The sequence below is a fragment of the Pelmatolapia mariae genome, linkage group LG16_19, assembly GCF_036321145.2.
Source record: "Pelmatolapia mariae isolate MD_Pm_ZW linkage group LG16_19, Pm_UMD_F_2, whole genome shotgun sequence".
Taxonomy (NCBI): Eukaryota; Metazoa; Chordata; class Actinopteri; order Cichliformes; family Cichlidae; genus Pelmatolapia; species Pelmatolapia mariae.
In genome coordinates this window covers 32,734,276-32,754,313 of record NC_086241.1, presented here as the reverse complement: position 1 = coordinate 32,754,313, position 20,038 = coordinate 32,734,276, and the positions used below count along the sequence as shown (strand labels likewise).

General features: G+C 42.9%; 1 protein-coding gene across 5 annotated transcripts; it reads left to right on the top strand.

Annotated features, from left to right (window-relative positions):
• Positions 1-501: 501 nt before the first annotated feature.
• On the top strand, positions 502-18,233 carry sf3b1 (splicing factor 3b, subunit 1). 5 transcript variants are annotated; one of them, XM_063500088.1, is made up of 24 exons: positions 502-589; positions 1,988-2,160; positions 2,368-2,469; positions 2,592-2,706; positions 6,038-6,117; positions 7,419-7,604; positions 7,691-8,153; positions 8,270-8,382; positions 8,478-8,675; positions 8,767-8,868; positions 9,408-9,587; positions 9,687-9,773; positions 10,114-10,384; positions 10,654-10,799; positions 11,053-11,199; positions 11,436-11,561; positions 13,191-13,412; positions 13,506-13,688; positions 13,774-13,885; positions 14,488-14,608; positions 14,686-14,817; positions 14,940-15,212; positions 15,374-15,590; positions 17,637-18,233. In XM_063500088.1, exons 1-24 carry the CDS (start codon positions 562-564, stop codon positions 17,793-17,795), a joined length of 3,936 nt encoding a protein of 1,311 aa, XP_063356158.1. In that variant the 5' UTR covers positions 502-561; the 3' UTR covers positions 17,796-18,233. The 5 variants fall into 5 exon arrangements, 3 of the variants coding, with proteins under 3 accessions (XP_063356158.1, XP_063356160.1, XP_063356159.1); XM_063500089.1 differs by lacking the exons at positions 502-589; positions 1,988-2,160; positions 2,368-2,469; positions 2,592-2,706 and adding an exon at positions 4,141-5,684; XR_010096635.1 differs by lacking the exons at positions 7,691-8,153; positions 8,270-8,382; positions 8,478-8,675; ... (13 more) ...; positions 15,374-15,590; positions 17,637-18,233 and having other exon boundaries at positions 5,630-6,117; positions 7,419-7,458.
• The last annotated feature ends 1,805 nt before the right edge of the window (positions 18,234-20,038 follow it).

The window sequence follows — 20,038 nt, the reverse complement described above, 5'->3', positions numbered from 1 at the left end:
TCTGAATAAGATGAGAAAGGACAATTGGAGGGCTGCGTCAATTAAGATTTTTAATGGGGTTTTTAAAATGTTTTTCTTTTTAGGCTAGTGGACATTATACATAATAATAATAATACATTTTATTTGAAAGCGCTTTTCAAAACACTCAAGGTCACTGTACACATTAGAATAAAAAGCAACATAAAAGCAAGCAATTTACACAATCATAAAAGCATAAGACATAAACAAATTTAAAAGAGCAGAGTGGAGAGGTTATGTGGGATAAGCTATTTTGAACAAGTGAGTTTTGAGTTGGGACTTAAAGAGAGAGAAGGAAGAGATATTTCTTAAATCAGGAGGTAGGGAATTCCAGAGTCATACATCATACATGGACGGAAAGTTACATACTAATTGCTTCACTGTATCTACAACTTTTATAAGTATGTCAATATACTACGTCTAATACTAATGCTACTACTAGCAACTACTGAGCGATTGGAAACTGGTCTGAGAACAGCTGGAACGACACGGAACTCTGAATTAAGTCACATCCGGTTTCAGTCTCGAACAACCGCCACCAAAATGGCGAAGATCGCCAAAACGCACGAAGGTAAATTACTGCTAAAACCTCCATAAATATGTTCTGTTTTACCATGTATTTTGCTTTATGGTGTCAGTAAATATTGCGGTGAATTTTCTGGTATTTCTGTTGACGGTAATGCTCCTGTTTATTTGCGAAAAAGGCGATAGGCACCAGGCCTCATACGACGCAACGCGGAGCTTTAGATAATGGCGCTGGTGGTTAGTGCTTAGCTTTCTTGTTAGCTGGAGTGGACTATTTTTCTCAGCTTATTGCACACTTGCATGCAATAGTAGGCGCCATTTGGGCTTTTTGTCTTGGTCAGATACGCCTTTAAGCTAGTATTACTTGTTGTTGTTACTGTGTAATCCAAGGTGATGGTAATTCTTTAACGTCTCAGTAATTCTCGTGGCTAACCGAGTTAGCATTAGCAACCTCTAACAAGCGTTTACCATGCCTACAGCAATTGTTGTTCGGCAGCAGACTCTGATATTAGCTTCATAATCAGTGTTTAGCAGGAATATTGAAGGAAATGACCGAGGGCGTTTTCTGTAGCAAGTATTGGTAATAGTTAACCCTTTTCTGTAAAATATTCTAATGCACTGTTTGGACATGACTTTGAGAGTTACGTGACCCAGTTTTTGTTTGTGAAAGCAGAAATTATGATGTCAGTAACGTTTATATTTAAAGCGCTTTTCACAGGCTTGCATTCATAAAGCCCTGTACTGCAAAATAGAATAAAATAAATACATAAGATTAAAGCAACATCACAGTAAAGTAAATAAACAGAGTGAGCCAAACTTAATTGTAGTGCGGGACTGTTCCAATGTCTTGGTACCACAGATCATGTTTACATCAAAAACTACAGTCACATACGCTGATATTAACAGGCAGAGTGTAAGGAAGTATTTGAGCTTGATTTAAGGTGTGAAAGCGCAAATAAAGGCCCGTTTGCTAGTCTTTGCCAGTCAGTCCAATTCTCTGTGTGGGGTTAAAGCATTTTTTAACGACTAAATCTCTTTGAGAGCATCGTTTGCAAGTACAATACCCCATCTGTTTTTTCTCCTTGCTAAGAAACACTGAAGATCCTCCTAATTAAATGTACAAAAATTCCACGATGAAGAGCTAAAGGCTTTTCTTCTTTTTTCCTTTTATGAAGCATTCCTTTGTTTCCCTGTGCCAAGGGATGAACTAAATTTAAAAAAAAAAAGGAAAAATATATGGGCATGTTATCAAATTTTACAGTACGCTCTATCACACTGGTTTTACATCCTTATCCAGCACAAACTGAAGTCATGCCTCAGATAAATTTCAGTAAATATAATATTTATAGATTCCATTCACCACTGCTGATATCGGGGTGTATGTCAGTCATCCATGCTTACCTACACAGGTAGTTTTTCACCATGTTTCCTTGTGCCCCTACAGATATCGAGGCCCAGATCCTGGAGATCCAGGGGATGAAGGCCTCCCTGCTGGAGGATGGAGAGCAGGGAGTGGGCCTGATCTCCACTGGCGTTTTTGACCCAGAGATCTATGAAGGCAGCGACAGTCGCTTTGCAGGATACGTTACTTCCATTGCTGCCAATGAGCAAGAGGAGGCAAGTATTTGATTTTTTTTTTCCTTTTCCAAATCAAACAAAGTAGCTTCTTCCAAGAATGCTGTTTTGTGAGCCACAGGTTGTCCTTTGTCAGTGTTGTAAGGAGCTTGACTGCTCCCCTCTGCTTGCTTTGGGGATTTGAGCTAGGAGAACCTTGCCAGTTTGGCAAGATTTGAATAGACTCATTTATTCTCTTTTTTACCTCAGGACGATGAAGATGATACGTCAACAAGCTTGTTGGGACAAAAGAAGCCAGGGTACCACGCGCCGGTGGCAATACTTAATGCCATTCCTCAGTCAGATGAACAGGTATGTTCATTCACTGTTTGGGCTAAATTCCAGTTAAAACGGGATCTAATTTTTTAAATGACAAGGCTTGTACAAAATCCTATTTTACTAATCATCGCATGTTTTGTGCTTAATCTTTGCAGTACGACCCATTTGCAGAGCATCGTCCACAGAAGATTGCAGAGCGGGAGGATGAATACAAGGCTCGGCGCAGACAGATGATCATCTCTCCTGAGCGTCTCGACCCCTTTGCAGATGGTAAATTTTGTTCTTTTGTGACCTTTTTACATCTTCCCAAGTTCCTTGCCTCCTCCCCCTTTTTTCTTTTTGTTTTCTTTTTTTTTCTGTTTTCTGCACCAATAGTTTTTACTGTTCAACCCTTCGACCACAATGCAATAGCTTGCCTCCCAGACTCAATGCCTTCCCTGTGGTCAATCCTTTCCTCCATGTACATTTTGTGTCGCTGTTTTTCTCCCACTATAAATTTTCCAACTGTTTCCAACAAATGTCAGTGTGGGCTCACAATTCATTTCCATAATTGCAGTTTGGGACAGTGTTGTTGGGATTTTAATTTGGTGCATGCATTAAAGGTATTATAGGGTTACCATGCTTTTCAGGGGGAGAGGTGGTTAGGTGTTTTTTGCCTAACAAACATGGGTCGCAGATGGGTTGTGTGTGAGTCGAAGGGTTAACAACCCAATGTGATTTATGATGGGAAAGTGCAGTGTCCGCTTGTCACAGAAGTTGAGGATGAAGGTTAGCTCATTTAGCTGCCCACGTCCTGTGCTTTACCACACTGGGCACAGCTTTATAGGTGAATATAAAATATATAAGAGGAATATCATTAATATGCTCTGGTGGTAGTTGAACCAGAAGCATAATTTTATTTTCTTTAAGAGTTAACAGAGAAACTTGAGAGATTTATTATCTGGATGCGGTAACATGACTTGTCAAACTGCAAATTGTCTTGGGCCTCAGCGTAAAGCGCTGCCTAACAAGTAGGGCTGTCCCGAATATCATATTTTTGAGCTACAGCAATTCAGAGTTGATCAAACTTTGTGTTTTTCAGATTTTGTGAGTGTGATGTTAAACATGATCGGTCAGAAATTTAAGTGAAGCGTAGTACAACAAGAACGTTCATATTTATACTCCTAAGACCCGAACTCTTTCATGGCATGCATTTTTAATTTCTCTTTGCTGTTTGGGCTGATTGGGACCTGACAAATGTAAAAACAAAGAATAACATGGACTTTTTAAAAATTTTTTTACCTGATTTTTGTTTCTGAAAAAAATTAGATCCATATATGAGCACATTGGCTTTAAATTTCGATAGAACAGTGGCAGTATAACGTCCTCGTAAGTGGATATCAGGCCCTTGTAGAGCAAAATTTAGTATTTTGGTCTAGACAACCCAAAATGTGATGTCCACATATGTGGACGCCAGGAGGCTAAAAATGTTAAGTGGTATGAATTTGAAATGGTTAAGTAGGGCTAAGCATGATCATCACTGCTGTGAGTGAGAGGGATGTCAGGTAGATGAGCTGAGATGGTACAGTTTTCCCCATATAATAAACATCCAGTGATTGTCTTGAGGAAGGAAGCATGGAGAATCAGCTTATTGTACCCTTCTGCTGTAAAAGACTCATGGGGTATTGTTGTCACCCTACTGGGTGGGTGGGCGGGCAGCGTGGGCACCACGAAGTTTCTGATTGCAATAGCCTGAGAATGAGGTGACATGGAATTTGTACATTTATACCAAAGGTGCATCTACTAGGTGGATGAGAGGTAGCACTGGAAGCTGCCAGTATTTTTATTACTGTGGCAAAGTCAGACAAAATCACCACATGCATGTAAGGATAATGGCTGTGCTGGGATTGTGGCAGTATGTAAAAGGGTCATTGTAATAAAGTCAGAAGTTTAGGCCCCGTGGGTGCAGCTACCACAGGACAGCAAGGTGCTTTGTCATAGAGCAGTACTGTCCATTGACTTTCTGTATGTTGTGGCAGGGCTAAAAAGTTGCTTATTTATAACAGTGAGGTGAGATGATCATTGTTGCTGTGTAGATTATTGTCACATTCTTATAATTCCATGTTGGTAAACTGAATACACACACAGTTCATACATTTCCAAATAGTGGAATATTCGGGTACAGCCCTAATGACAAGTTATTCTTTCCAATGTGGCCAACTTTCCTACACATTTTCCTCATCTTTTAGGCTGAGTCTGTGTAGCTTATCATGACGACTAGTGCTCGGACTAAAAATCAGAAACTGTAGCTGTGAGCCAGCTATCTTACCTCCTTCCATATTTATTGCATCTTCACTTCCCCTGACACTGTGAGCTTAAATGGCCTGAATGTCTCAGGTTTGGTCTAGGTATATTCAACCTGCATGTAGAGAGAGCTCTTTGTACAAAGTTGTTGTTTCAGTAGAGTTTTATTTTACAACTCTCTCTGTAAAATAGAAATATGTTATCAAGAAAATTGTGTACCAAAATACCACAGGCCCATACTAACTGTCCTTAATTTCTCTCCTACAGCAGTACTGCTTTGCCAGTCCTGTACTGCACTCTGTTAAGGGTGCAGCAACTCATCCTGTGTAGGTTATGGGGAACACTGAGAACGGTGCACTTGTCAGTTTGGTCAGGGTCCATTGGCTGCTTGTTTTGGTGGGAGGCTGTGAGGGGAATCAGATGCAACCCAGCTACAACAAACCTCAGCCCTCCCAGCAGCCTCTTTTGAATTTGGCTTATCGGATTCCAACAAGTTGACATAAAATATTCCCATAATGGAAGCAGACTGCCCAAATATTTGATTACATAAATTTACCTCTGTCCCAAAAAGGAAGTCAAGATCTTGATGTATGATGTTTAAATGAGTCCATGTGACTCTGGTATTATCAATATTTTTTCTAGTTTTGAATGCAAACACTCACATTTGATTTTATTGTGCTAATGTCCTTCTTAGGCATAGCCTCAAAGTCTTGACTTCATATTTATCTGCTACTGTAAATACCTGGGAAACTGGACCAAAATATCATGGGATTTTTTTCTAGATTGTGCTAATACCCCAAGAAGATGCTTTATTTTTTGCCTTAAATCAATGCATCACAATGGTATACTGTTGTGTGTGAGTTCAAACCCTTTTCCAAAGTGTTACTAATGGTAAAGAGAAATTTTCTAGGCTTCTTTTCTGCCGGTTGAAGTCTGACTGCAGATGGACCCTTGGCACTGAAAGTGTACGTATTCTGAAGAGCACAGCCCAGGACCCCTGCATCAGTGATGGCTATACTTCTTAATCCACTTAAAGAAAACACCACAACCTCAGCTCTTCTTTCTGTATCTTTATGTATCTTCTTGTTTTTCATTAGAATGCTATGACTGTATGTAAGAAAGCCAAATGTACATTTGTATGTAATTTATTAGGACTGTCAGTCAGCTGTTTATCAGAGCAGGAACATAAGTTAAACTGTTGGTAACAAGAGTCAGGGTTAGCTGGCTGTGTTTGTGCTTGCTGTGTTTGGAATAACTCGGGTTTGTGGAGCGCACGCTGATGAGTATCCTATGTTCTTGTTCATGCTCTTTCGCGCAGGGGGCAAAACACCGGATCCCAAGCTGCAGGTTAGGTCGTATGTGGACGTCATGTTGGAGCAGAACCTGTCCAAAGAGGAGGTAAGATGCTGTTTATCTACACATTATCATCAGATATCAGAAACGGTCAGATGACAGTCTTTTAAGGCTAATTTAAACCTAAATGAGAAACCGCAAACCAAAACTGAACCTGGAAAAATAAACACTCCTTGTAAATCCTTCTTTCCTGCTTGATGTGTTTATATGGTTGGCAAACCAACACAGTGTCTGTAGAAATATCAGATCACTGCCACAAAGATGATCTGGTATAGTGAGGACTCCTCTCCACTGTTGTAAACTGCACTTGCAGTGGTCCCTTTTCTTCTCTTGAAGCGCTTCTTCCATTAATGCCTACTCTGATCTGATCGGCTCGACTCGTTTTTCAGTATAATCGAGTACCACGTAATGTGTGTGGGGTTGTTATAGCATCGTGGCTGTACGTTGATGTCATTTGTATGCGAAATGAACACCACAACAAAGGTGGACGTCAAGACGACGGCATACCTGCTGCTCGGTCTGTGGCTTTTCATCAGACTCATCATCAGGGACCGCGGTGTTGTTTCTCTGCAGCCGATTCCCTCGTTCCTGGATTTCAAAAATGGCAAGTTTTTGTAAAGGAGACACTCATAACTCATCGAGTGATGCCACTGCAGCGTGACGGCACCACATTTTAATACCTGCTCAGATCACTTGGACACCCTGCCAAGCAGGTACTAAAAAATGGTACCAGGCACTAAGGTTTAATTGAAAACTGTGGCAAACTATGACGAGTCGATCCGAGTAGGAACTAATGGAAAAGGGGCTATAACTGCAACCTGCAACAGATGGAGGACTTCATTTACTGCTACCCTCAAACTCAGTACGGCTGCAGAACAAGGACTACTGTTACCAGCTGAAGTTCAGTGAATCCAAAGTTAATCCACAGAATGTGAGACTCCCTGTTGGAGAACGTGCTTATGTCGCCACGTTATTAGTCATAAAGTAATTGACAAATAAAATATTTTCAGCGGAGAAACATTTAAATTAAATTATTTCATCATTAATTTTAACAAAGTGTGTGCCATTCATATCCACACACATGTGCACATGCAAACAACACCACAAGCTTTTTGAGACTTGCTGTCATCTGTATGAAATAATCCATAGGTGTGAGGCTGTAACAGGATTCATAGAAATTTCATCATTTTCAAATGAGTTCTTTAAGCCTTTATGCCCTTGGCTGAACTGTCGACCTGTCTCTGTTTAGATAAAATGAACAGACACAGTCACCATATATCTTTACACAGTCTTTCATTGCCATGAACTCTGTATTTATCCTGACATTTGTGCGTCTGTTCATGTAGAGAGAGATTCGTCAGCAGCTGGCAGAGAAGGCCAAATCAGGGGACCTGAAAGCTGTCAATGGGTCTGCTGCTGCCCAAGCTGTCCCTAAACGTAAGCGTCGCTGGGACCAGACAGCTGACCAAACCCCCTCCAATGCTACACCCAAAAAGATGTCCAGCTGGGACCAAGCTGATGCCAGTGCTGAAGTAAGCTTAAAAAATATCACCCAGTAATAAAACATAAATCTGTCTTCCATATCAGTTTTCTCACTGATGTTTCTGGTCCCTTGCAGACTCCTGGACATACCCCTGCACACACACCTTCAAACAGCCGATGGGATGAAACCCCCGGCCGCCCTAAAGGCAGTGAAACCCCAGGGGCCACTCCCAGTTCCCGAATGTGGGACCCGACTCCTAGCCACACACCTGCCGGTGCTGCCACACCAGGGAGAGACACGCCTGGCCATGCCACACCTGGTCACGGGGGAGCCACAGGAAGCGTTCGCAAAAATCGCTGGGACGAGACTCCAAAGACTGAGAGGGAGACCCCAGGACATGGGAGCGGCTGGGCTGAGACCCCAAGAACAGATAGAGGAGAAGAGTCAGTGGGCGAAACTCCGACTCCAGGAGCCAGTAAGAGGAAGTCTCGGTGGGATGAAACCCCTGCCAGCCAGATGGGCTCCTCAACACCACTTTTTACCCCAGGAAAAACTCCCATAGGCACACCAGCTATGGAATTGCAAACCCCAACTACAGGTAAACAGCCTTACTCTTTGTTTTTATTAATTTTATTAATATTATTATTATTATTATTATTATTATTAATCTTTCTTCTACTTGATTATAAACAATTAATCTCCCGTTTTCTTCAGCACACATGACTCCAGAGCAGCTGCAGGCATGGAGGTGGGAGAGAGAAATTGATGAGAGGAACCGACCTCTAACAGACGAGGAGCTGGATGCCATGTTCCCAGAGGGATACAAGGTCCACGTCTATTTGATGCATTTCATTTTCCAGGAACAAGCATTAGTGAAGGTCATTTATTAGACTGCAGTGCTGACAGGTGTTTTTCTTCACAGGTGTTGCCTCCTCCTGCAGGCTACGTGCCTATCCGTACCCCGGCCCGTAAGCTGGCAGCCACGCCCACACCTATTGGAGGCATGACGGGCTTCCATATGCAGGCAGAGGATCGCACCACAAAACAGATGAACGACCAGCCCTCAGGAAATCTCCCTTTCCTCAAACCTGATGACATCCAGTACTTTGACAAACTGCTGGTGAGCATCAGCAGGGATAAAATAATGGCACAGTCAGTGTGAGCCAGGTGTTTTTTGTGTCTGAGGTTCATGGTTTTTGCCTTGGTTCTAGGTGGAGGTGGATGAGTCCACTCTGAGCCCCGAAGAACAGAAAGAAAGGAAGATTATGAAGTTGCTGCTGAAGATTAAAAATGGAACTCCTCCCATGAGAAAGGTTGGTTTTTAATACTTTGGCCACAAGCAAGAATGATTAATCAAACTTGAGCTTTGGAACAGCATTAAAGTTTCCAGTTACAAGATCAACACCCAGCACTGAGGTTTTGTGGCTACAGGGTGAATATTTGCTCGCTACACAACGTTCTCTCTGAGGAGCTGCTGCTTACAGCAGAGGTCACAGTGTAGACCTTCATGCTCTGCTGTGAGCTGCACACAGAAACCACCCGGTCTCATCTTACCATGACAAGTACCAGGTTCCTCTGGAGTTTTAATCACTGTTCACAGAGGAAAAAAAACCCAGCTCCAAATCCGACTTTTAAAAAAGTTTTGCTGACTTTGCCCCAAAATAATATTTTAAAAAGCTTTTCCTGTCAGCAAGTTATAAGTCTGTCACCATCTTTGTAGAGTTCTCATACAGGTTTTGTTTCAGGTTTCTTTGAGTATGAAGTCTCTCCTGTGTTGTTTAGTAACAGATTTGCCAAATATACTTCAGAATTTGACCATTATTTGACTGGCTGACCTTCTCTTTCCTTTTAGGCTGCTCTGCGTCAGATCACAGATAAGGCTCGCGAATTCGGAGCAGGTCCCCTGTTCAACCAGATCCTGCCCCTGCTCATGTCCCCCACCCTGGAGGATCAGGAGCGCCATCTTTTGGTTAAAGTCATTGACCGCATTCTCTACAAACTGGATGACCTGGTCCGACCATATGTTCACAAGGTGGGCTCAATGTAAACGATCATCTGTGACAGCTCAGTTTAAATGGTCAGTGGTTTCTCAGTGTCTTTGACAATCTAAATGTCCTTTTTCTGCATGCAGATCCTGGTGGTTATTGAGCCGCTGCTCATCGATGAAGACTATTATGCCAGAGTGGAAGGCAGAGAGATCATCTCTAACTTGGCAAAGGTAACATGGAGCACCTTATTCTTTGTCTTTTTATCCCATAAACTATATGGACTGTGGTTTGTGCGAACCATTCTCGCCTGTTCAGCCAGTCCGTGGTCAGATCAGGGCTAGTCGTTCGCTAGATTAATACCAGCATGAGAGCTAGCAGACGTGACTTTTATGCCTCGTCTGTTCTCAACCTGCACCCGCTGGTTACAATCCGCCATCATTAGCTGTTTCTGTTCTGTCACCATGTCTGCTCAGCATATCTCTGATCTGTAGCAGCATTTAAACTTGGCTCGAGACATGTTTGTGAGGTTAAATGATTGAAAGCTTGCCGTCTTTCCTCTGTGTGTCTCAGGCTGCTGGTTTAGCTACTATGATCTCCACGATGCGACCTGATATTGACAACATGGACGAGTATGTCAGAAACACCACCGCCCGAGCCTTTGCTGTTGTAGCCTCCGCCCTCGGGATCCCCTCTCTCCTCCCTTTCCTGAAAGCTGTGTGTAAAAGCAAGAAGTCCTGGCAGGCTCGGCACACAGGCATCAAGATTGTGCAGCAAATTGCCATCCTCATGGGCTGCGCCATTCTGCCTCACCTTCGCAGTTTGGTTGAGATTATTGAACATGGTAAGTGAACTTAAACTGTTCGTAGCACCTTTCTCTGTTAAATAGTACAGAGTTCAAAGCACTGGCATCCACAGGCTTATTATGTGGATGAGTAAGTTCTCAGTTTGTGAATGCAGGTGTACACCTTTAACTATTCTAACTAGTAAATGCGTAACTGCTAATGTGCCCCATTTTTCATTCACATGAGATGTTTTGTTTTGAGTACACGTGTTTCATTGTTGTTGTTAAAATGCATTGGAGCTCTGACCATCGACTATTCGATTCTGCAGGGCTTGTGGACGAGCAGCAGAAGGTGAGGACCATCAGTGCCCTGGCTATAGCTGCCCTGGCTGAAGCTGCCACACCATACGGTATCGAGTCCTTTGACTCGGTGCTGAAGCCACTGTGGAAAGGCATCAGGCAACACAGAGGAAAGGTGAGCAGGAAATTTGGAAAAAGCATTCACAGCATTGAGTGCAAGATCAACACCCAGCACCTAGCCTGCCTGTGGCTGCAGTGTGAATATTTGCTTGCTATAGAGTCTCCTCAAAGGAGCTGCTGCTGTCAGCAGAGGTCTGAGAGACCATTAATATGCTGCTGGGAGCGTCGGACATTACCAGCTATTGTAAAGGGAAAATATGTGAAACATGTCTGCGATTGTGTCTTACGTTATCCCCTTTGGTCACCAGGGTCTGGCTGCTTTCCTCAAAGCTATTGGTTACCTCATCCCACTGATGGATGCTGAGTATGCAAACTACTACACCAGAGAGGTGATGCTGATCCTCATCAGAGAGTTTCAGTCCCCTGATGAGGAGATGAAAAAGATTGTGCTCAAGGTAAGGAGACTGTCTGTGAGGAAGCACCTCCAAGCTGTCAACTAACTTCCTGTAACTCGTTCTCACCTCTTCAGCCACATAGGTGATGAACGTTGTTTGCTACATGAGCACCAGGATTGCCAGAGCAGCTGCTAGCATGTCCCCTCTGCTGTCTTTCTGCACCCATTGGTTACATTAACGTATCTTTCTGGATGTCACAAGAAACTCATCAGTTTTCCTTATGTCTTGCCTCATAGGTAGTGAAGCAGTGCTGTGGCACAGATGGTGTCGAGGCCAACTACATCAAGACTGAAATCCTGCCCCCCTTCTTCAAGCATTTCTGGCAGCACAGGATGGCTCTAGACAGACGCAACTACAGACAGGTTCGCGAAACATATTCTTTAGCTTAAAATATATTTGAAAATCTAATATTGTCAAAATAGCTTAGAAAAGGAAATGTGTGGTTGGCTCTTTTTCCTAAAACTGCTGATCTTAGCCCGTTTGTGGGTTTTTTGTTGTTTGTTTTTGTTTTGTGTTTTGGATGTATGAGATTAGGGCTGCCACAAACGATTATTTTGATAGTCGCCTAGTCACTGATTATTTTTGCGATTAGTCGACTAATCAGATCATGCATCCATTGGACGTAACACGTACAGCTTATTGCACCAGCACGCATCTGCTCTTATATAACTATCATTAGCTTACAGCTTTAAGTTTTTAAGGTATGTGCTAACTAAAAATAAAGACAAGATGATAGTTTATTAAATTTTAATGAAATTTGCAGATTGTTTCGGTGAAGTTTAATAAACTCAGCCATCTGCTGCTTGCTATCTAAAATATAACAGGACACCGGAGTATATTCTCGAGCATCTCACACTTCTGATAATCAGAAGTTGTCTGCTTGACGTTTATTCAGCTGTGTAAAAACTATAACTTTAATCTCAGCCAAACCAATTTACTCAGGAGCAAATAAAATACTGAAAAAAGCCAAACAATAACATTTTTAAGTTATCTAAGTGACTTATATATCATGTTTAACCTGAGTAGCAAAAGACGGCGGTGGGTTTGAAAACGATTTGCTGGGAGTCCGGTGTTCTCACCGGCTCTAGTGAGCCTTGAACCCCGGCTAGCTATCGAGCTGGTGGGTAACAGACGTCTCTGAAAACGTTGGAACGCTTTTGAAAATATGTGGTGTCTTGATAAACCGAGCAGATATTTGAAGTTTACACAGCTACATTCTCGCCTGAAAATATGTTAAATGTTTATTTTGACACCCAGAAAGAATAATAAGAGTAATATTAAAACTAACTAGCTGCCGCCATTATTGGAAACTGAGCAGGTATACACCCGACCCATCCTTCAAATCTGGGGAAATGAAGGGCGCATTTGTCGGGTGCATTTGTCGGAGTCTTTGAATTTGGACAGTCTTCGTCGTGTTGCTGTAACATAATCGGCCTACAAATGCGGGCACTGGAGGATGCAGTTCCTGAATTTGGGCACAGCTTCTTCTTCTTCGGGGTTTAACGGCAGCTGGCATCCTTGTACATGCAGTGCTGCCATCTTCTGTTTCAGTCCGTTATTACACTCTTAAATACTACTACTTATTCCTGCTTCTTTTGGGATCTTGCAAAGCTTCAAACGACGCGTCGACTATTAAATTAGTCGTCGACGATTTTGATTGTCGACGTAATCGTGACTAGTCGACAAATCGTGGCAGCCCTATATGAGATGAGGAATGTAATCTGTGTTAAGTGGAGTTGGTTATTTCCTGTAACCAATTAACAACTTCATAATCACGACTTTCCTGTAATTGCTTCAGCTGACTCTGTCGTCTGCCTGGTGACTCTACCAGTGGAAAATAATGGTGTGCACAAAATAGACCAACAGATCTGATCACAAGAGAACTCAAATAGACATTTAGGTTATAATCTAGTCGGCAGTTAAACACACCGTGTCCTTAGAGTTGTCTGAAGCTTTGCACACTCGTCTCAAGTTATTATCTCTTTGTCCAGCTGGTGGACACCACAGTGGAGTTGGCTAACAAAGTGGGAGCAGCAGAGATCATCTCACGTATCGTTGATGACCTGAAAGACGAGGCAGAACAGTACAGGAAGATGGTGATGGAGACCATTGAAAAAATCATGGGCAACTTGGGCGCAGCTGACATCGACCACAAGCTGGAGGAGCAGCTGATCGACGGTATTCTGTATGCCTTCCAGGAGCAGACGACAGAGGTGAGAGGGAGTTATAGAGAAGTGGGGTTTTTTTTTTTTTCACAATATTTTGTTTCTTGTTTTGTTTCATACTCCATGCTCTTTGGTCTGCAGGATTCTGTCATGCTGAATGGTTTCGGTACAGTGGTGAATGCTCTTGGGAAGCGCGTGAAACCCTACCTGCCACAGATCTGCGGTACGGTACTATGGCGTCTCAACAACAAGTCTGCCAAGGTCCGTCAGCAAGCTGCTGACCTGATCTCCCGCACGGCCGTGGTCATGAAGACGTGCCAGGAGGTACACTCAGCCTATACAGCATCCGAGACAAATATGTAACAGAGTCCACACACTGACCCTCTTCTGCTTGTCCCTGTCCCTGCAGGAGAAGCTGATGGGTCATTTGGGGGTGGTGCTGTACGAGTATCTGGGAGAGGAGTACCCCGAGGTGCTGGGCAGCATCCTTGGAGCGCTGAAGGCCATTGTGAACGTTATTGGTATGTAACCTTCACCGATCACAGGCGTATTTTATTGATAGGATGTAAATAAACGTCTTCACATTTGGTCTCATCTTGGTTCCTGAACTTCGCAGTTGTTAGTTTTGACTGCTTCCGTCTTCCTTTTGGAGCCAAAAGTGATCATCATTACACAAGAGGGTGGAGTGCTAAGCTATCAGCTAACACTAGCAAGCAGCATTCATAAAGTGGACAGCTGTCTCACACAGATGCACATACCTGCTAATTCATATTAGAACACTCACCACAACTGAAACGGAGCTGAAGGCCTAGCAGGCAGCTGTCAATTAAAGCCGCAACCCTTCTAATTCTTGTATCTCGGTGGATGAGTTATAAAAAAATATTTAAAAAATAATTCGTAGAGCCCCTAGGCTCTGTACTAGGCTTTGGTACAGAGTTTGACTGTCATTGAAGCTCGATAGCAATCAGTGCACCTTTGAGAGTTTGGTAGTAAAAATGTAGCAACAGCTACAGTAACATCTTCCTACCTCTTGTTCTGTTCTAAGTAACAAAATTTACCTGCACCTCAGTCCCATCTCAGGGTGTGGAAAAGGACACGTGCTGATATCTGACCTCATTTTTAGGCATGCACAAGATGACCCCACCAATCAAAGACCTGCTTCCTCGTTTGACTCCCATCCTGAAGAACAGACATGAGAAAGTCCAGGAGAACTGCATTGACCTGGTGGGCAGGATCGCTGACAGGTCAGTGGTGACAAGCCTCAACCTCAAGGTTTGTGGATATGATTGTGTCCTTTTCTAACTTTTATGTGTATTTTTAGGGGTGCTGAGTACGTGTCTGCCAGGGAGTGGATGAGGATCTGTTTCGAGTTGCTGGAGTTGCTCAAGGCACACAAAAAGGCCATCCGCAGAGCCACCGTCAACACGTTTGGTTATATCGCCAAAGCCATCGGGTGAGTACCTTCTGTCATGTACACACCTTATACATGTAAGGTTTCATCTTCGTTTTGTCTCGGCTTCTGTACACATTAAAGTGGATCTAAAATGTTTTTCTCTCTGACCTTCCTCCCTGCAGTCCTCACGATGTCTTGGCCACTCTGCTCAATAACCTTAAAGTCCAGGAGCGACAGAACAGGGTCTGCACGACTGTGGCCATCGCCATCGTTGCTGAGACCTGTTCACCCTTCACAGTGCTGCCGGCCCTAATGAACGAATACCGCGTGCCTGAGCTCAACGTGCAAAACGGTGTACTGAAGTCCCTCTCCTTCCTGTTCGAGTACATTGGAGAGATGGGCAAAGACTACATCTATGCCGTCACGCCGCTGTTGGAGGATGCTCTCATGGACAGGTATCAGCATGATTTAATTTGACTGATTAGTTTTGATAAAAACTGTGGCAGGGGAAGTATTTATATCCTTTCAAAGTCTTTACCCACACGTTAGGGTTAAAGACATCAGAGTGAATCCTGCACCTTATGTGTTTCTGTGTTCTGCCCCCCCCCCCCTGCAGAGACCTGGTCCATAGACAGACAGCCAGCGCTGTGGTTCAGCACATGTCCCTTGGTGTCTACGGTTTTGGCTGTGAGGACTCCCTCAACCACTTGTTGAACTACGTGTGGCCCAACGTATTTGAGACGTCACCTCACGTCATCCAGGCTGTGATGGGCGCTTTGGAGGGGCTGAGGGTCGCTCTCGGGCCCTGCCGCATGCTGCAGTACTGCTTACAGGTCAGGACCAGAAATTGGAATTATGAAAGAAAAAAAAAGATGTGTGTCAGGATTTTTGTCTGCACACTAGTGCTGTCAGCTAAAAGATTATTCATACAGAAAAGTCACACAGATTCAAACATGCACGTTACAACCACAAGAGAGCAGACCGGGACAAGAAATGGAGTTACTCGTACAGCTGCATTTTAATATAAACATGTCTCTTAAGAGCTACACAGTAAAGTTATAGAGGGAGGATATTTGATAGAGCTCTGCTGTGGAAACATGGAGAAGTGTTCTTCTTTTACTCAGCACTAATCAGGACTCAAACATCACAAAGCTTGGCTCCATAAAGACTTTTTCATGAACCTATTCAGCTTTCATACAGCAGTAACACTTCCACATATTTCTACAAACTACCAAAATGCAAAGTATTTTCCAATGTTGACAGAAGGTTCGAACCTTCTGTCAACATTGTAGATGCTGTTTACCTCGACCTCTTAATCTGAATTCACACTTTGTGTGTTACTACATGTGGCTAAATCATTTACTGGTTATACTCTACTCATCACCTGCAGTATAGAGTGTGTGAAGCAATGAGAGCTGCATCTTGTATGCATGACAGAAGATTAGAGCTTCTTTAAGCCCTCAGCAGTGCTGGGATTTACAGCTGTTCCAGTGGAAATCCAGCTTTGCGCTCTGTGCTGCTTTTCACGAGTGAATATTTAATTCTTTCTTTAGAGCAGACCTTCCCAAAGTGTGGGGCCCGCCCCCTAGGGGGGGCGCAGGGCCATTGCAGGGGGGGCGCGGCATGAAAAGGGAAAAAAAAAAAAACCCAAAAAACCAACGCTTGGACACTGCTAGCACGGGGTGCCTACACAAACGCAAATCAGGAGATGAAGCATAGCTGAATATGTTTCCAAACCAACTTCATTCTAAGCCAAAGACTAGAAAATATGGTGAAGCATGTCTTCCCTTTGGTTTCACCTGCACAAGTGCCAAGGTAGGTCTCCCCTGCAGAATTGGTTTTCCCTGTGTCGGGAGCAGCACTGGGCTGTTCAATATAGTTCAAATCAGGGACAAACAGTATCCCACATTCTTGATTTTTAGTTCACAAACACTTGTTGTAATGACTAACTACTCCTGACATTTTGGAGATATTAGCTCTTTATACAGTAAAGTTACAGTGGGATAAAAATAACATCAGGCTGATCCTGCCACGATTTGTTCCCCCTGTTCAAATCACAGACAAACAGCATCCAACAGTTGTCTATGTTTATGAACCCATTTTGCAGAGGGATTTAAAAATGTATTGATAGCAATGTTGAATATTATTACACAGGGAAAAAACAACTACATGTAAAATAATTACACCGTGACGGCTTTGCCATTCTAAATGGAGGGACAGTAACTGTGTGTGTATGTAAGCGTGTAAAAACTGAAGATAGTCAGATTAACAGTATTTCGTCTCTATCTGCTATTTTGCAATTCATCTCATGTAAACAATAACGTGGCGCACAGCGTGACGTGAAAAAAGGCACAGACCTTTGACGTTGCATGACGAACTCTGTATTCCTTGTCCACACGTAAACGCAAAAAAGGAGTATAAAAATCTCCGTTCTCGGTGATTCGAAACGCCGTTTACGTGTGGCCGAAACAGCTGCGTTTTCAAAAATACCCGTGTAGGTGTGGACGCAGCGTAAAAGAGTTAGTAGTTTACTTTCTTGCTACCTGTAGTTTTTTGCAGATTACTTGTATTTGCTTAATTGTTTACTAAATGTTTGAGGTGTGAAATAAACCGCAATGGAGCAAAATATGGGTGTGTGTGGTTGGAGGATGTGTTCGTGCGAGCGCGAGCATTTTTGTTGTACAACAAGGGGGGCCCAGCAAAAAAAGTTTGGGAACCACTGCTTTAGAGAGAGATAAACAGATACAGAGACAAAGAGTCAGAAGCAGTTTTGACTAAGTTCTGGTCACCTGGGGGTTAAAACGGGCCTAACTTTAAAAGTTTGAATCATTGTGTTTGTATAAAGCGTAAACTCAAAAACTGTGTCTGGCGTTCTGCAGGGTCTGTTCCATCCAGCCAGGAAAGTGAGGGACGTCTACTGGAAGATCTACAACTCCATCTACATCGGCTCTCAGGACGCCCTGATTGCTCACTACCCACAGGTCTACAACGATGACAAAAATGTCTACGTCCGCTACGAGCTCGAATACACCTTGTAAATTAAAAAAAAAAAATCCCCCCCCCCCAAAAAAAATACAAAAAAAATCACACACTCTCATACACATACATACTTTTCTCCATCATTTATTTAGCAGCTGTGTTTGTCACATTCAGCTTCTCCTGTTCACTCTGAACTGGACATGAAAAGTAATCTTGTAGAGTCTGTATGTGTGGGGTTTTTGTTGTTGTGTTTTCCCCTTTTTTTTCTTTTTTTTAGTGTGTGCTGTAAGAAACAGCTGAAGTCAGACAAGCTATGATTTTTTTTTTTTTAAATGCAGAGCAGTCTTTACAATGTTTTAAATCTGGGTTTGTTTCTCTTTGTGTCTTGATAATTGATAGGACTCAGTACCAGCCACACTTTTTCCATGTTTCACACCTCTGTTCTTATTAGATCCATGCTTTATTTAACTGAATAAAATGTTTGTGTATAAAAATCAGTTTCTGCCTTTCAGTGAGATTTTTTCATTTATAGAATTTAAATGCAGAATATGGAGATTAATACAGACATGGTCAGCGATAAGCAGCGGTGGTAGTCTGACCATGTTTGACAGCATAACTGAGGTTTCCGGGTCCTGACCTGTAAGCAGTACTGCAGCATGAGTCTCCAGCTCATCGGCTCTCCATATCAATTAGAAGTCTCTTTGGACCCAGCACTCCTACCTGACAACCTGTCCCATCTTCCTTGCCTCTCTATATATCATTAATAAAATCCATTAAAAATAAAAGAGTTGAAAACGTAACCTCCCTGCACACATGCATGAACACTCAGCCTCTCAGTTTAAAACACCTCCCCCTCCTTTTAGGTACTCTATTCACTTCAGCTCACTGCTGCTACTCATCCAGACTGTTTGACCCAGATTCCTCCACAAAGAGTGAAGCTCTGCTGAGCTGAGGCTGAGGAGGGTGTACTGAGTTCTTATCTGTTCACTGGAATTCATCTATTCTGCTTTAGTTTGAATTTTATAATGTATCAAAAGCAAAACCTATTTTTTTATAAGCAGCTTCGTATAAGAAATCTGCTCCCGTATCATAAATGTGGTGCTTTAAAAGTGAAGTACTTGAGGAAATGTACTGGCAGATATGCCTTGAATCCAAAATGACTCAAATGTGTCCGTATGTAGCGTTTGCAGCAGCGAGGGGTTTGAAGAAAAGGTCACATGCTCCCACGGAACAAAACTGTCTGCTGGACCGCAACTGCTCTGAGGCTAATTTGTAAAACAGTATCTATTGGGTTGGGCTTTTTCTGTAGATTTCTTTTTTTACTATTAAATTCAAAAACAGTATATAAGATATATATAACAAATGCAATGCTCACATTAAAGGTGTTTGAAATAATGAGGCCAGTGTAAATACAAGTAATCCTTGTGAGACAAATTAAAGGCCTCAGACTGCTTTAAACACTCTGTTTCAGCCAGTGGTTTTCTGCTCTTGCCTCTAGATCAGGGGTAGGGAACTCCAGGCCTCGAGTGCCGGTGTCCTGCAGGTTTTAGATGTGTCCTTGATCCAACACAGCCGATTCAAATGGCTAAATTACCTCCTCAACATGTCTTGAAGTTCACCAGAGGCCTGGGAATGAACTAATGATTTGATTCAGGTGTGTTGACACAGGGTGATATCTAAAACCTGCAGGACACCGGCACTTGAGGCTTGGAGTGTGGATGTCCCTCTTGTGGTAAATAGCCACACACCATCCCACATGTCATTAAAACCAGGGGCTACAGCACCCAATCAGAACAGCTGTGTCAAGACCCAGGGTAAGATAAAAATGATTTTTATCTGTGGATCATGCAAAGCAACGCTACTGCAGAGCAGAGTAAATTAAGGAAAACATTGACGAGGTAAAGTAAGTGCCAACAAGCTGGTAGCATGATTGAGTAAAAAGGAGCATCTTAGAGAGGCATCGTTTCTCAGAAGTAACAGTGGACAGATCTTCCCCAATCTGCAAAACACTGTGCCTATTAATTATAGAACAGTTTCACAGTGATGCTCCTCCTCCTCATGTACAGTACAAAAGAGTCAGAGAATCTGGAGAAATCTCGCAACGGTCAAGCCATAAAATCAATATTGGATGCCTGTGACCTCCAAGCACTCAGACGGCATGATTATGTTAAGTTAATCACTGCATGGACTCAGGAACACAGTTTGCCATGTCGCGGTGGTTAAAGCTCTGCCATGCAAAGAAGCCAAATGTGAACATAATCCAGAAACACCTGGGTGAAAGCTTATTGAAAATCCACTAAGG